Genomic DNA, 16,533 nt, shown 5'->3' on the forward strand with positions numbered 1-16,533 from the left:
TCACCAGCCACAGTAGTTCACCAACTAGCCCTGCATGGATAAATTTCACTGTACCACTTTCTGGTGTGACTGGACATTAACCGTGTTCAACAGCATTAAGGTGGATTTGACCATTTTAAGAGCAAATGAGATGGAACAGAAACAGAGGATCAGGGAGGGGGAAATGTTTCAAGGGGAAAGAAAGGTACATTAATCAATTTTCATCTAAAGGCAGACAGGGAGTGATTCTTACTGCAGATTTTAAACCCAGGTTTCATATTGATCCCTTCATATTCCATTCAATTTATATCAGTTCCTCAATAATACAGTATTAGAAATCAGAAAAGCTATCAGACAAAGCAAACATCACCCTTCCCCCATCTGCAGCAGGTCTAATCCTGAGCCCGGCATGCTGATGTGATGTGTTTTTATTTTTTAACTCAAGTGTAGCTGTTCTCATCACAGATCAGGACGTTTTGATCCGCAGATGCACTGTGATTGTTGACTTTCAGATACATTGGCAGAGGACTCACATTGAGCTGGAACTACTCTGTGGCTTACACCATATTTTCATAACTGATTCTCTTAATCCGTTTGACTTTTAACCTCCACCTAGATTCATCACCACGGCAACGTCATTGGATAAAGTATTGACGAAAGTCATTACTGCAGTTTGTGGCTAATGCCTGGAAAGCAGGTCATATAGTAATGAGAGTGTCCATCAATATGGAGGATCAAAATATGAAAATAATATCAGCTGTACAGTTCAGTGTTTGTATATGAGAGAGTGTATGTGTTTCATGTATTGGCTCATACTATAATGTGTGTTTGTGTGTGTCTGTGTAGAGTTTGCATGACAAAGGAAAACCACATCTCACAAAGCAAAACCGAACCTCAGCATACAGCCTGGCAGAAAGGGACATTTCCTCATAAAACACTCTTGTTAAAAACAACAATAATGCGCTGGTTTTCTATTCTGCACTGAGCTTTCCCACATGTTCCTGACCAGCAGAGCAGAACACTAAATCTAGAGTTTATTTCACATGCTGGTAGCTGATTACTCTGTAGAATCCACTGTGGATGCTGCGGAATATATTTATTATTGATTATACATGCAAATAAATGACCCTGATGACGCCTAACGCTGCTGCAACACTTCGGCTTGCGATCATTTTGTCCTTCTTTTGCTTTTTCTCATTTAACCCTTTGAACCCTTGGCTGTTTTTCCTCCTGTCATTTACAGTCTTAAGGCAAAGGCACTACATGTCTTAGCTATATTGTTATTTTCAAGATATGTTAGGTTACTCACAATTTGGTATGCAAGGGGTACTGTATATTAACTAGGGCAAAAACATTTTACTGTGTGAGAATATCTGTGCGAGAATGTGTAAACAAGTTTATGGATGTTTAGACTTAACAGACATTAGAAGTCCTGCTATCACTGGAAAACGTAAGTTGCAGTGACCGCAGCAGCAGGTGCATGACATCTATGAGTTCAGGTTTGACTAAATTGTGGGTGCAAGTTTAGACGTGGATTAAAACGATTGGTGCAACTTGACGGCTTGTTTTGTGGATGCAGTGTGCAGTACGTTGCTTTTGTCAGTGCATGAACGTGTTTATGTTGATGTAGCATCATACCTGCAGAAGACTCCCATGCCCTCCAGCAGGTAACACTGTCCCCCGTTGAAGCAGTAGTTGGGCAGCATGTCGCAGGGCGAGCGGCAACTTCCGTTCACCATCTGGAAGCCCACACGGCATCCGCCCATCCCGTCTGACCCGTCCACCGGTGAGGATGCTGGAGGAGCCGCCACAGGGACGTTTGGTATCGGAGCACCCGCGCCTGGAAGTGCCGCCCCAGGAATGAAGGATCCTGGGACCCGGGGCCTGGAGCGAGCGGGAGACCCAGCGGAGAGCCGGAGGTCTTCGTCACTCTCGTAGGCGTCGGTTGTGGTGCTGTAGGTGTACTCGTCAGCAGTGGGGGACACGCCATCCTCGTAGGGTGTGAGGTAGTCATAGTTGTCCGGCATCGCCCAGGAGGTCGGGTCACCGCCCTGCAGCTCGTGGGCCAGTGATGAAGGAGAGGGCGGGGCCAGGTCGAGGTTGCGCCCACGAGAGGCGGGGTCGAAGAAGTCCACATGGAGGACATCCGGGTTAGAGGGGTTGGTGGCGACCGAGGGCGGGGCAGTAGTGGTGAAAAGGTGATCCAGGTCAAACACGGATGTGTCCTTGGCATGGATCCAAGGCGGGTCGGTGTGTGGCAGACGCTCCTCTTCCTCCTCCTCCTCCTCGCTCTCCATGACTTCCGGTCCACGTGGGATGCTAGGCAGCAAGTGCTCCGTCTCGGCTGAATCAGGGCTGAGCTGGGGCGGGGCTGCCACTCCCACTTCCTCCACCGCAGGAACCACCGTTTCTCCGAACATGCCGCTGCTCTCGTCCTCACCGGCACGGGGGATCCGGCCCGCCCTCGGGGTCACAGTGCTGATCATGTCGGGACTGGCTGAGATGCCCATCTCGTTGACCTTGACAGGCCCCTCCCCCTCGTTAAGCAGGGCGGTAACGTTGGCCGTGCTGTCCGGCTCCGTGCCATTGGTCCCGACAAGATTTCCTATAGACACACAAAAAAAAGGTGAAAAAGTGAGTTTGTTTTAAAGCTTTCAAAGGAAAACGGTGGCTTTGTAATCTGTACCTACTGACAGCAGTATCTTCACTTATTACTCTGCGTTATGAACGTTTAAACTATGAAGGTGTTGTCATTGTAAACCTTTGCCAAGCCTCACGGACATGTGTTGTGAGACTCTGAGCACCAGATAGTGCCCCCACTGTCACCTGAATGAAGGCAAAAAAACAACAACCATTATTTTCCTCTCAGACTGAGAACCAAGTAGAGACACACAGTGGCGAGGCAAATTTAATGAGGTGAAAATGGTTTCACTCAAAAAACAGACCACAGTTTATATCGATCAGCTCAGGAAAAACTTTTAGCTCTCAAATGGGCCAGTTACTGGAGTGCAGGGCTCGTTAGAGAGAAGTCTGCAGTTGAAAAGCAGATGGTTTGATTTAAAGCATCAGTATTCAGCATATCTATCAGCATCTATGGTACTAATCATGCTCTAAGTTGTGAATTACTGTTACCATAATTTGGGGGCTTTGGAGGTGAAAACGGGAAGTATATTGTTGTTGTATTGTTGTTTTTTAGTCTACATTTGTTTACATTTTGGCAAATTGGTACCATTAAAAGTATTCCGAATTAGCAGTTTTATATCAGCAGTTCCTGTTTGCATTGTACCCATGAATGAACATTTTTATGGTTTCTCAATGGACATCGGAGACAATGAAATCCTCCGAAAGTCACACTAAATCTAAAAATGAGTGTATGACGAATAAAACTGCGTACACAGCTGTAACAGCTGCTGTGCAGCCAGCAGTAGAAAAGAAAGACATCAGAAGACGCAGCAGCCATTACTATGAAAAATTCAACAATCAAGGGGCTGAAAATAAACTGGTTGAGGACAGAGAGGTGAAACCAGCACCATCCTTTTCTGTAGGGCTTGCCGTCAGTTCCAGAAGTAGCAGAAGACAATTAAATGAATCTCAGTGCTGATAAATAATAAGAAAAATCAGACCTCAGGAGCAAAAAATGTCCAGGAATATTAGCAAATATTAAGTAAGAATAACTAGGCTGTTGCAACATCTGTTGCTGTTTGTATCTGAACTATAAGTCTGGCATTGAACCTGACGGGTGAAACAAATTAAAACAAGACGTGATTGGCCGTATACTTATCCCCTGGTCGATTACTTCATCCGAGGGCGGCTCGTTGAGTCATGCAAAAAGCTGCTTTACGGCCGCCCCCCCCCCCCCCCCCTTTGGATTAAAAGAATAATTCACTAATGTACTTGAATGGCGAGGAGCTGGGATTATGGATTATGGGGTCGGAGCGGGAGGGATTTTGGGAGACTTTGGGGGAGCCCTGCAGGGGGGGAGGTGATGATCTCGAGGAGGTCCAGACAAGACAGCGTCTCTACAATTGTAAGAAAGCTGTAAATATGTGAAGATGCCTGAAATGAACCAATTTATCCTTTTTATTATCATCAACAGTTTGCCTCAACAGACTAAACAATGCATCAATACTGACAAGATAGCATAAGACAGTTTATGCCTTTATGCCACATAAATCTCGCCTGGTTCCAGACCTCTGAGTCGATGAATCTCCAATATTTCTTCAGCAATAAAAAGGTCTGGTGTTGTGTTCAATAGCTGCACAGCTAATAGCAGTTAGCCTTGTAGCCACAAAGGTGGAGAAACCTGCTTAAATGACTGAAGGTGGCAAACATGATCTCTATCTGCTGATAATCAAACAGCAGGTAGTGGTGGTGACGTGATAAACTTTAATTTCATCTTTCCACGACTCCTTCTACGTTTTGGCAGAAACACTTCGGTACATTTTTCATTTGGATTGAGCCACAACAAGCCAAGAGAAACGTGTGTTTATTATTTGTTTTTTTTATGAATCTGCTGGTACACATGGTATTTTGTTTGCTTGTAGTTGATTAAAGTTAGCCTAAGCAGCATGTGGCATTTTGCGTGACATGTACAAATGAAGTGGAAACTCAGCTCAAACTGTCACTACAGGTTTTGGGTTTTGGAGCGCACCTATTGAAAGCTGTTACTCCTGGTTCGAAAACAAAAATGGATGCAGCTACAGAGGTTGGTGTAAGTTGACTTACAGAAATAACAACTTTTAAATTGGAATATTTCTATTTTAATATGACATGTTCTTCATCGTCATCGACACAGTGAGTTCCTTTCAACTCCACGACTGCTGTTTACACTTTTAGTTTGCTTTGTTTGCATTGAAGGAATATGTCACCCGGTGCAACAGTCTGGCTTTTTCGTGTGTGTTTTTTTTAGCTCTGTGGCACGAATGCATAAGTTATATCAGGCTGTGGCTACACAGACAATACTTGTTAGTTTCTTGAACTGTTTTATAATATCATAAAATCATCTGCCTCTACTCTTTCTGCATTTCCCAGGATGCATTCAAACAGTTATTCAGCTGAGCTTTTAGTGGAATACTTGAAGACCAATAGTGAAACCAAAGACAAGTTTCCACATAGTGGACAATAACATTCCTAATGAACGAACTAATCATTTTTGTTCATTTTCAGCCAACAAATTGTTGGGTTTTTTTCGGTTTTTTTTATGGGGACTGAGGTCGCAGTCATTCCTGTCGTATCCCTGACATCACAGTATTATCAGTAAAAATTGGTGTTTAATAAGCACTAGACTAAAAGGCCTGGAGAAATCTTATCAAGTCATCTTTAATAATAAAATGATGAATTAACACCAGCGTCTGCGCTCATGAAAAGGGATCGTCACGTCACATTTATACATCTTGATTCGGACAACATACGTTCATGTCTTAGGGTTTGGGGGGGGGTCAGTTCCCACCCTGATCCCCCACGGTGAATAAATGCGTGTACTTGGGGTCGTATAAGGAGCTTTGGTAAACAGCCTCCACCAAATGGCATATGTGAGGATATCTGTGAGGATCTCTGCTGACTCTGGATAAGCTCTGACCCTCTGGGATTTTAATCTGTCCATCTCTAAATGTCTCCTCAACACTCAGCGAGGCTCCATTTACACAGCCAGTGGTTTATTATTTATCATGACCTCCACCAAAGTTTTATGACCTACATGACGTGATGTCTGATTTGGGAACAAACATAAACGGCACACACCCTCAGATGGTAACGAGCCACAATCGAATAACTTCATCACGTAAAAACTGCAGCCAGGAAACCAGAACTGCTTACTGATTTCACACATTTAACAAAATATCTTTATGCGGCCAGCAGGTCACGTACCTGAACTTCAATCGTTCAAGTCAAATCAAGTCAGCTTTATTTGTATGAATCAATGAGTTGCTGTTTTCATGGTCTTACGTGAAGGCTGAGCTGCGGTGTTTTGAGAGATCCTTCTGCATGATTGCGTACATCTGCTGATGTAATAAAACCTTTTCCAGTTTCATTTCAGTTAAACTGAGACATGAATTACTTAATTACTGAAGCAGCGAGTCAATTAATCTTCTTAATCTTAAGCTTCTTGAATCGTACAGTAGTTTGTACATTTAGCTGGAAAGAACAGTTTTTCCAGATGAGAGACAACCGAATATATCATGTGATTTAACTGCATTCTGGTCTATTGAGAGCAATACTGAGAGGACATATTGGTCTCTTTGCTTCTTCTTGGATGGATATTTTTTGGCATTTTATACCTTTATTTGATAGAAAGTGGAGATGACAGGAAATGAGACGGGAAATGACAAAGGTCCCCGTTAAGACGAAAACCTGGGACGTTGTGAATCATAGTCTGCGTTTTAACCCCTTGGCCACCAGGTTATTAGGATTTCTGTTGACTAATAGGGTCATCGATCTTCGACTCTTACATGAAAACCACAACAAACTGGTCCCACAAACTCAAGATTTAGCACCAGAAGAAGCGCATTGACCTGTGCAACACTCAAACTGCTGAAATAAATGAATATATTTGACCACGTCTGCACAGGAATCATCGGCTCAGCTTTCCATTTTAAAGAAATTAGCTCTGCTTTTCAGTGCGATAACACATTATTTACAATAAAATATTTCTCCTGCTGCTGCTGCTGCAGGGCGACTGAATCTGGGGTCTGCATGTTATTCCCTCAGCATCTACCGTCAAAGTACCCTTGAGCAAAGCTTTTATTCTACCAGTGGCTGCTCCTCCTGCCAGTAAAGAGGATCATTTGGTTGAATTGTGTGAATGTATGAATGTGAAGCAGGACAGTGCTGATAAAGAGCAGGCCTGCAAAGAAAAGCTTTCCTGACTGAACACTGATCAATAGGTATTCTTCACCAAAATAAACCAATTCAATGGATGAAGGCAGTTTATGGTGTCATCATCAGGCGTGAGGCTGTCACTTTTAGCCACGAGGCGTTTGACAGGTGGAAGGCTTCAGTTGATATTTATTGACGGTTTTGTTTTCTGGCGCAGCAGCAGCGAGCTGCGTCTTTGAAGCCGGGGTCGTTCTGGGGCTAATCCTTCCAGCAGTCCCACAATCCACTGCTGTTTAAAGCATCAACTGAGCAGCCCAGGATAATGTGCCAAAACCACACTCACACACACACACACGAAAAATAGGCTTTACTATTACTGCACAAAAGCATTTCACACACTAAATGCTTGATGCTCACCAGGAAATTTGGATTCAAGAGCGTAAACGTCCGCCTCTCTCTTAAGCACACATAAAAGCGATCATACTCGCCTTCGTTTGCTTTATCTCTCGCTTGCGTTTCCTGTCAACCACACACACACACACACACACACACACACACACACACTCACACCTGACAGCAATACACTCATTAAGTGACAGTTTCTCCGGATGAGTGCAGTGTTTAGGTGAATCTACTGGGGAAACCAGTCAGCCTTCGACACAACTAACTCCTCCTCCTCCTCCTCCTCTTCCTCCTGCTGCTGCTGCTGCTGCTGCAACAGGCCTGATGAATGCAAAACTGCACAGACTGGAAAACAGACAGTAATGGCTGCCGCACGACCAGAGAGAATGACAGGGGGTGATGAGGAGAGGTGGTAACGAGGGACAGGGAGAAGTGACACGTCATGACAGAGGGAAGAAACAGAAAAAGCCGAGGGAGGATGTGACAAAGTGAAGGATGGAGAGAGATGGTGAAAACGACAGAGAGAGAGGGAGATGCTTTCATGGTCTATGAAAGACTCCGAGACTTTTACTCCCACTCTGCCAGTCTGTCAGTAGCCGAGGGGAAAACACTCTACAGAGATCTTCTATTTACTCTGTACTGTCTACTATCAGTGGCTTCAAATCTCCCTCTGCAGCATGATGCTCCGGGTACAAGAGGCAACACTCGCTGCAGGTCACAGCACGCACACTGGATCAATGATGAGGTGATAGGCTGTTGGTGTGTGTTCTAAAGGTGTTTGATATATGAATAATAGTGTGTTTACATGCACATTTATCAGCCGAGACAGCGTGTGGCTGGTATTGTTTTCAACTTGCAAAATGTGATCCTGGAGACTTCGACTGGAGCGGGAACTTCCACAGAAGTGGTTTTGAGTACTTTGCAATGTGGCATTTACAAACAACATGAGAAACCAGGTTTTTCATATCCACTGGTTGACTCGAGCCTTTCAGACAGCCTGTATACATGAACATAACAGTGTTCAGGTTTCTAATAGTCTACCTGTACCAACTGAACACAGGTTCTTTTGTAGCTGCTTTGCTTCATCACCTGATGACCAGTAATCGAAAACAAGAGTAACAATACAATTTATGTTTTATGATACCAAAGTCAGATTGTCCTCGTATCTATCGGAGTGTGATTCATAATTTCCACCTCTAGGATGATCCTTAAAATTGATATTCTTCAAACACACCACATTATTTCCACACAGGCTGTTCAAAATCATGGACATCATTGCTGTGACTTCACCCTCAGGTTATTGACATTTTTTTTTACCATTGCTTCATTTTTTGGCATTTGTTTGGAGCCTGAAAAGCCAATTTTGGGTAAACAGAGGTGGAGTCTGGGTGGAGCAAGTTAGCAAGAAACCAACACAGCTGAGAGTGAGTCACCTGCCAATCAGAGGACCTTCAGAAATACCCATCTTTCACCAGCACGACTCCCATTACAAGAAGGGAAATTCTAATGTTTGACTTCTTGTGGAAAGACATCTGCTGGAGAGAAGTTTGGCATCTTTAATAGAAACTGAGTGTTTTCAATTCTAGCAACTATTTCTGAAGGTACTTCCCCACTGGTTTCATCATGGAGCTGTGTGTTGTTAAAAATGTTGAAAAAAACATCAACAAAACATTTAAAAAAAAAACATATTTTTGTAATTTGAACACATGGATTGAACACTGAAACTTTTTCTTAATTCTAGCTCTCAACCCCTTTCTTCTGCTGGGTCGTTTTTAGCCATGCTAGCCTCTAGCTAGCTAGGCTTTATGGATGGCAATGTCGGTTGGTCGTTTCACTACTTTGGTCCAGACTGAAGTATCTCACCAACTGTTGGATGGATTGCCTTGTAATTTGGTTCAGATATTCATGTTCCCCTCAGGATGGACTGCTATCACTTTGGTGATCCTCTGACTTTTCATCTGGCGTCAGGTCAAATTCTGATGTGTCCAATTCTTCGGTTTATGACCAAATACCAGCAAAACTAATGACATTCCCATCAGCCTCAGCTCTACGTTGTGTTTAGTGCTAATAAACAAATGTTAGTATGCTAACACACTAACAAACTAAGATGGTGAACATGGTAAACCTATACCTGCTAAACATCTGCATGTTAGCATTGTCACTGTGAGCATGTTAGCATGCTGACATTAGCATTTAGCTCAGCACTGCCTCACACAGCTGCTGACCTGACTGTGGAGTCTTTAGTCTTGTTCAGAGGGAACCAAACCCTTCACACCAACAGTGACCCCACATTTCCACCATCATCAATCAGGAGAAAATAAAAAGTAAGATCTGCAAAGTACATATGAGCTTCAGAGGTCGTCGGTCTTTCACTGTCCTGTCATGTCATGTCGTGTAAAACAACAGTAAAACAAACAAACATACACACACAAACTATCAGAACTGAGGCAGTCTGCTGTAGGAGACCACAGCGGTGTCAGCCTGCCAGAATCAACACTGTGCATCTCTGGACTGAGCTCCAATTAAGTGGAGTTGTCTCCCTTTCACGGCCTCGTTAGCCTAATTGGATTAATGAGGAGGAACGTTTTGATGGACAGCTGGTTGGAGAAAGTAAATTCTGCGTCACACCAGCACACACCAGCTTTAATACCCAGTGGATCTGATGCTTTGCAGTTATTGTAGAAATTATACAGCCCACAAAGAGTGAAATAATGTGTCTGTCAATTATTGTTTGATTGGCTTTGATACAATTATCAAAGGTGCCACAAGTCAAATAAAGTTTAAACGCACACATTTGAATCTAAGAGAGCCACGTTACTTTGATGTCTGATTATCTCTCTTGGTTCGGTGTGAAATGAAATGAATCACCCAAGACCAGGATTTCCAAACAGTCCATAAAGTTATAATACACATGAGGACAATTAATGAGCCCACGAGGGACCCACTGAGTCCTGATTTTTGAGATCACAGTTACAGTAAAAGTTTTTACTAGATTCGTTTTTGCTTTAGAATTCATATCGATTTAAAGTAATGAACAAAAAAGAAGAAATGTGTTTTTCAAATTGTCTAGTGGGGTTTAAATGAACTCAAGGTCCCATGTGTTGTAAAACTTCACGCACTGTAATTCCTAACAGGTTTCTGCTGGTTACAACCGACACGATGTTGGAGATGAGATAAAAGCTGTTGAATGGTATCAGAAACTAATCTCAACTTTGTGGCTTCTTTGACTGTTTTTTATCTAAATAACAATCTCGGACTCAATAAAAGACTAACTGAGTCTGTAAGACAGATTGTTTCAAGGGCTCGATTCGGCAGTGCAAGCCCACGTAACCCAACAATGACCAGCATCTTTTACCCAATTAGAGCCGCCGGCCCGACAGACCAGACAGGGTCGGGGTCGGGGCGAGTCAGGACGAGTCGGTTCAAACTCAGTCTGGGTCCAGGACAGACCAGCTGAGGCCCAAATGAGACAAGACTGATGGAAGAAAAGAGTCTTTGTTTGTTTCCCTCCCACTTTACATGAGATAATCAAACAGTATTACATAAGGAGATTCCTCACACTGCACGTCTGTGAATCTGTTTATGTTTGTGTGTTGTCTCTGCCAGTATAACCCACTGGTAATTGGGGTAGCTTCCAGCTCCTCTGGTGGAGGGTGTGGATGGTCATAATGAGAAGAGTTTGGCTTGTCTCCTTGTGTGTGTGTGTGTGTGTGTGTGTGTGTGTGAGAGAGACTGATTGTTTGGGGGTGATGGTGCCTCAAGGCCAAGTGCTGGCGAGCCGCCGACCCTCAGGCTTCGCCTTTTGTTTAACCCAGATCAGTTTGGAGAGGGGAAGCAACTAAACCACCCACAGGCCTGGGGTGCTTTGATTGGCTGTGACAGACTGTAAAGAGGAACCTGATTGGTTGTGACAGATAGGGCCCGCCAGCCAGTTTGCTGACCCAGACTGGAGGGAGAAGGGGATAGGTTAGACACTGAAAAGGCAGACAAACAAAAGCTTACAGGCTTCCGTAGAAACAACATGGAGGTTCTATCTCGTAGGAGTTGGTGGTGAAATCTCAATAAATATGTTGTCATTTCACTGATTACATAATATGTAAAACCCCATTACAATATGGCATTTGTATTGCACCAGTTCTGAGTTCTGAGGGTGTAACATTTGACAATTAGCAAGTAATTACAGTGCAAGGTGCAACATTTTCCTTGCGGTCACTCATTTAGCCAAGAAAAAAGGCAACGTGGCGCCAGTCTTCTGTTATCCATCAGTTACAAAGTGCTGCGCTGCCGTGCCAAGTGTGAGCGAGAAAGGTCAGAGATGAAAATTGGTGAAAGAGTCACAGTAAGGAGGCAACAGAGCATCTATAACGGCCAGATGCTCAATATGACCTTTTTGTGGACAAAAATATTAATGGAGAAGAATTCAAGTAGAATTCAAGTGCTGACCCCAGAACAAGTATTTGAATTACTATTATTACTATAATAATGTAAATACTGGTAGAATAATAACACGGATTTGTAGTTGTGTAGAATCTGCTCTGCTTTAAGGGTCAGATATAAAGATACTAAGATATACATTGTGTTCACGTTGAACACGCGGCAAAATTAAGAGGTAACGCGATTGTGAACAAAGTCAGTGTGAAGGCTTCACAAAAAACACACACGCGGGTTTGATTTAGGCGGCGCTAATCAAGACAAAAATGTGCCTCTGATGGGAAAAATTCACATTCATCCAGAAGCTCCTGTGACTCCACTTCATGAATGTATTGAAGGTACATAATTACATGCACATCACAGGGAGGTACAGGCTACTGGAAAAGTGCATAGACGAAACGCTCGCACTCTAAAACACACATTCATTAAAATAGACAGTTTCAATCCGAGCTGGATCTTCCTGAATGACTGAACACGAGGAAATAAAAGAGAAACAAGAGGAAAACTGCTTTAAACGGACAATCTGACCATCACACCCACTGCAGGGTTAGGGTTAGGGTTAGGGTTAACAAACAACTATTTCTGTCACGCGCAGTTTTCCTCACGTGCACGATTCCTCGCGTCTGACCACCGGACGACGCAGCGTAGTGAGCAACAGCTGACTTTACATAATGTCATCGTAGTTGTAGCTGTTTCATTTCTCTCTCGGAGAGATTTATTTATAACACAGAAGTGACAGAAACTAGGCAGCTGGGATTAGTGTTGGTTCAGTTTTCTCTGCTTCGAAAACCAAAGAAACTTCAGTGTGACTGTTTCCTGTGTTTGGTGTGGTGTGGGGACATTAAACACCAGGAGAGGGTTATTTAATGAATGTTTATTAAAACGAGCGTACTGAGAGGAGGCAGACTGACGGAGAGCCTCTTTAACTCCATCTCATTGATTTCAGCTTCAAATACCTGAACCTCAAGAGAACCACACACACACACACACTCACACACACACACACACACACACACACACACACTCTTTTCTCGTTCCCACACTCACTCACTAATGAATAAGACATGAGGCTTTTTTATCTTTACTCAACGCTGCTCATTAATATCGATAGGAAGAGGAAATGCACAGGTCTGCATTAGGCTCTAATTGAAAACCTCTGCATCGATTTTTACGGCAGCCACTCTCGCTCTTCCTCGGTCTCTTCTTCTTCTTCCACTCATCTTCTTCCCCTTTCTTGTTCTCCCCGTCTTGCCACCTCCTCACCTCCTCGTCATCTCCCACATACATTTTGTTTTATTTCATCCCTCCCCTCTCCCCGTTAAACAAATCCTTTCATTTCTGCAATCCTTCCTCTTCTCCCTCCTCTCCCTCTCTCTGTCTCTGTCTCTCTTCTCTCCTTCCATCACATAAATCCTTTCATTTCTGACTCCACAGGTGGTGGGATGGAGGAAGGATGTGTTGCCATGGAAACGGTCTCGGGCCCCCGCTAGAGTCTGTGCGGTGCTGCGAACCCAACAAGATCGGCACGCGCACACGTTAAACACACGCTCGTGCACACAGGGACATGCACACACAAACACACACACACACACACACACAAACACACACAATAAGAAGAAGAACTGCGGTTTTATGAGGCTGAAAATGTGATACTGTGTGTGTGTGTGTGTGTGTGTGTGTGTGTGTGTGTGTGGACACGTGTGCATGCACGTGTATGAGGTCGTGCATTTAAGTTGTCCACATTTCCACGCTCACGCATGTTAAGTGCATGCATACTGTATGTGTGCATCCATGCATCTACACTTACACACTGTTTTTTTCCTCCCTTGTGACCTGACTTTGAACAGTCAGTCAATTAAAATTCAAGCGTGTAAGCATGTATGCATGTATGTGTGTCTTCTGAATGTATATTTTCTGTTTTTATTTTAAAATTATCTGTTCATTTTGAACATCAACAGTAGACAATCCCCAACCCACCCATTCAGAGGGACTCGGGTTCATAATCAGATTATCACATTTGCCTTTTTTACCACATTTTTCTCTTCGCATTCGATTACCAGAAGATTCTCTAAGCTGTTCTCATCTCAGGAGGACTTTCTTTACTATAAAATAAACTCCGGTGGTCAGCAGCCTCCTGCAGCAAAAAGCGGACAGCTGGTGGATGTGCAGGGACACAAAATAGGAAATAGTTCGAATCCATCTCACAGTCTTCCAGTAAAAACGGGTAAAAATTGATCTGCATAAACAATACAGCTTTTTCTAATCTGATGCCCCTTCGACTTCATTAGTCTGTGCTTTCCAAACTCATTACAAATGTTAGAATAATGAAAACGTTGTGTGATCTGACACCAGTATGTCACAGTGTGGTTTGGTTGGACGGCAGAAGTGTTCATCACTATCAGCCTGTTCTGTGTTGTAACATGTAGAAAAGTGTTTTAGTGCACCGTCTGCACATTTCTGGTTAAACTGCATCAACTTGTGTACATATATGGCAGAACTGCTACTGACTCGTGACGTGTGTTGTTTATTATTTTTTATTTTGTTATGAAAAATGCCCGAGTTGACACCAACAGTCACAATCCAAAGACACTGAGTTTACTATCACAGACGTAAACCAGTTTGAACAAAACAAAAACAAAATTTCCTCTCGCTGTAATTGTCTTTGTTATTCTTTTTATTGTCTGAACTGTTGTGAAGGAAACACATCACACAGAAAAAACAACAGCAAACTAAGCAAATAAATCCACTTGTCTAATTATCTGTCTTTCTGCCAAACCTGGTTTGTTGCCATGACAGGTGTGTGTGTGTGTGTGTGTGTGTGTGTGTGTGTTCACAGAGGAGTGTGATGGGCGGACTGAATGCTAATATGACAGAAGAAGAAGAGTGCCGCGGAGGAACGAGGACCGTGCACGGCCAGACGGAGACGAGGGGAGCTCGTGCACGAACATGAACTCAATGACTCGCTTCACCAAGGACACACTGATACACACACACACACACACACACACACACACACACATTTTAATGCATATAGACAGTCGAAAGCAGCCGCGCTGTAGCACACATACGCACAAGCAGAATGGGTTTCATCTTCCATCTTTTTTTCCACCGTCTCTCTCACACACACACATACAGATACCACCTACATGAACACACACACACACACGCACACACACACAAACATGTAATTTACTGTTCAAGGGCACCCAGAGTTTGAGAACAACGCCAACTCAGCACTGCAAAAAAAAAAGCACACATACTGTACGCTAATTGTTTTGTCTTTGAGCAGGAAGGACAGTGAAAGTTTGTCGGGTCGTTGGATGTCCTTCCTCCACCTGCAGTAAAAAGAAAACTTCTGGACGACGACAATGACCCCAAACAACTGTCACACCTGTGAGTCAGACCTACAGCGACAAAACACACCTGGACGCTGACAAGGACGACCACGCGGCGGAGAAACACTGGCATAAAGGGACACGTGTCTTGGACGACGCTGAGCTGAAGTGAGTTTAACCAAGACTTTTTATACTGAAACTTAAACGCGGTTTCCCCGAGGATTTTATTCACGACGGCAGTTTTGAGATACCTGAATGTGCTAGCTGGAGTACTCTGATACAAACAGGGATAACGTGGAGCGTTAACACCTTTAGTCCCTCAGCCATCGCCAGACAAGACTGTTGACATTGGACAGTTCTGCAGAACTGGATTATGTCCAGTGCCGTTTTTAAAACTATGTCTTTCTACAATAGCTGTGCATAAAAACTACAGCTTGGTTATGGTTAGGGGAAAGATTGTAGTCATGGAAAATAAACTATTATGGTTATGGTATAGTTAGGGTTAGGCAACTCTACACAACACACACTACTCTCCGCATTAGCACTAACGTTGGCACAGGGATACTGGGTAATCAGTGACACAATAAAAAACATATAGTCATAATGTGTTAGTTTCAACCTGCCGTAAAGCAGAGACACTGGATATTTTACAGGAGGTAGCTCAACAGATTTTGTTAAGATTTTAAGAGCTTGTTGGATGAAAACACATTATTTTAATTTCTTCTGCTGCAGCACATTAAAATTATTATCTTCCTATGAGAGTAAATTCAAGAGGTATTGAAAAGATGGTTCCTCAGTGTTTTAAGCCACAGAGAGAAGATGTTTTTATGTTTTTTTGGATCTTATATGGCGGCTTCATTGTGTTTTTATCCTCAATGACTGTGACTACTGTTTATTATTATCTAGTAAAATCAATCACTTCATCACTAAATCAAGGGCACAGGCTCGTCATTATATTGATCGCACAAAGCTTACAGGACTATAGAATTAGTGTGTTAGCCACAGTAGATTGGACCATAATGAGACAATAAAATCTCCCACTAAAACACCGGATAATTAGATTTTTTGAGGGTTAACAGCTGTTTGAAGGAGGAAGGAATTGACTAACTGGTGGTGAAGCTCGAGTTAACGACTAAATAGGCAGAAAATCACATTTCATCGCAGGTTTTCTGTCTCTGTTGTCTGAGCGGATCCTCAGGTGGAGACAACTCTGACTGGCCGGAGTCAGTGAGCAAAGCTTCTGGTAAGTTTTTGTTTTGCTGGGGTCATGTTCCCTGACGTCTGGAGAACATGATTTGTAGGCAATGCTTCCTTTATAATGATATCTTGTGACATTTTACCTTCATCACAAAACTGCAGCTCCTGCGATTTGGTTATTTTACGCCCGTTTTACACAATGTTGTTACTTTGTCGTATGAGGACATTTGCACCTCAGAGGAGGCTAAATTACACAAACACACAGTAACACAGTATCACAGAGAGAAGCCAGCAGCTGCTCGGGTCAAGCCTGTGGCCACCGACTGTACGTATGCTAATGCTGGCCCTGCAGGCAGATCCAGGTGGGAGGATATTC

At 43.3% G+C, this 16,533-nt stretch overlaps 1 protein-coding gene across 1 annotated transcript in view; it reads right to left on the minus strand.

Moving 5' to 3' along the window:
• cspg5a (chondroitin sulfate proteoglycan 5a) overlaps window positions 1-16,533 on the minus strand; it is a 51,216-nt gene that overhangs the window by 28,909 nt on the left and 5,774 nt on the right. Inside the window, exon 2 of the mRNA XM_070912587.1 lies at window positions 1,618-2,584. Within this exon, the coding sequence (XP_070768688.1) occupies window positions 1,618-2,584 (967 nt within the window). The remainder of the gene's footprint in view (window positions 1-1,617; window positions 2,585-16,533) is intronic.

The sequence above is a fragment of the Enoplosus armatus genome, chromosome 9 (assembly GCF_043641665.1).
Source record: "Enoplosus armatus isolate fEnoArm2 chromosome 9, fEnoArm2.hap1, whole genome shotgun sequence".
NCBI classification, from domain to species: domain Eukaryota; kingdom Metazoa; phylum Chordata; class Actinopteri; order Centrarchiformes; family Enoplosidae; genus Enoplosus; species Enoplosus armatus.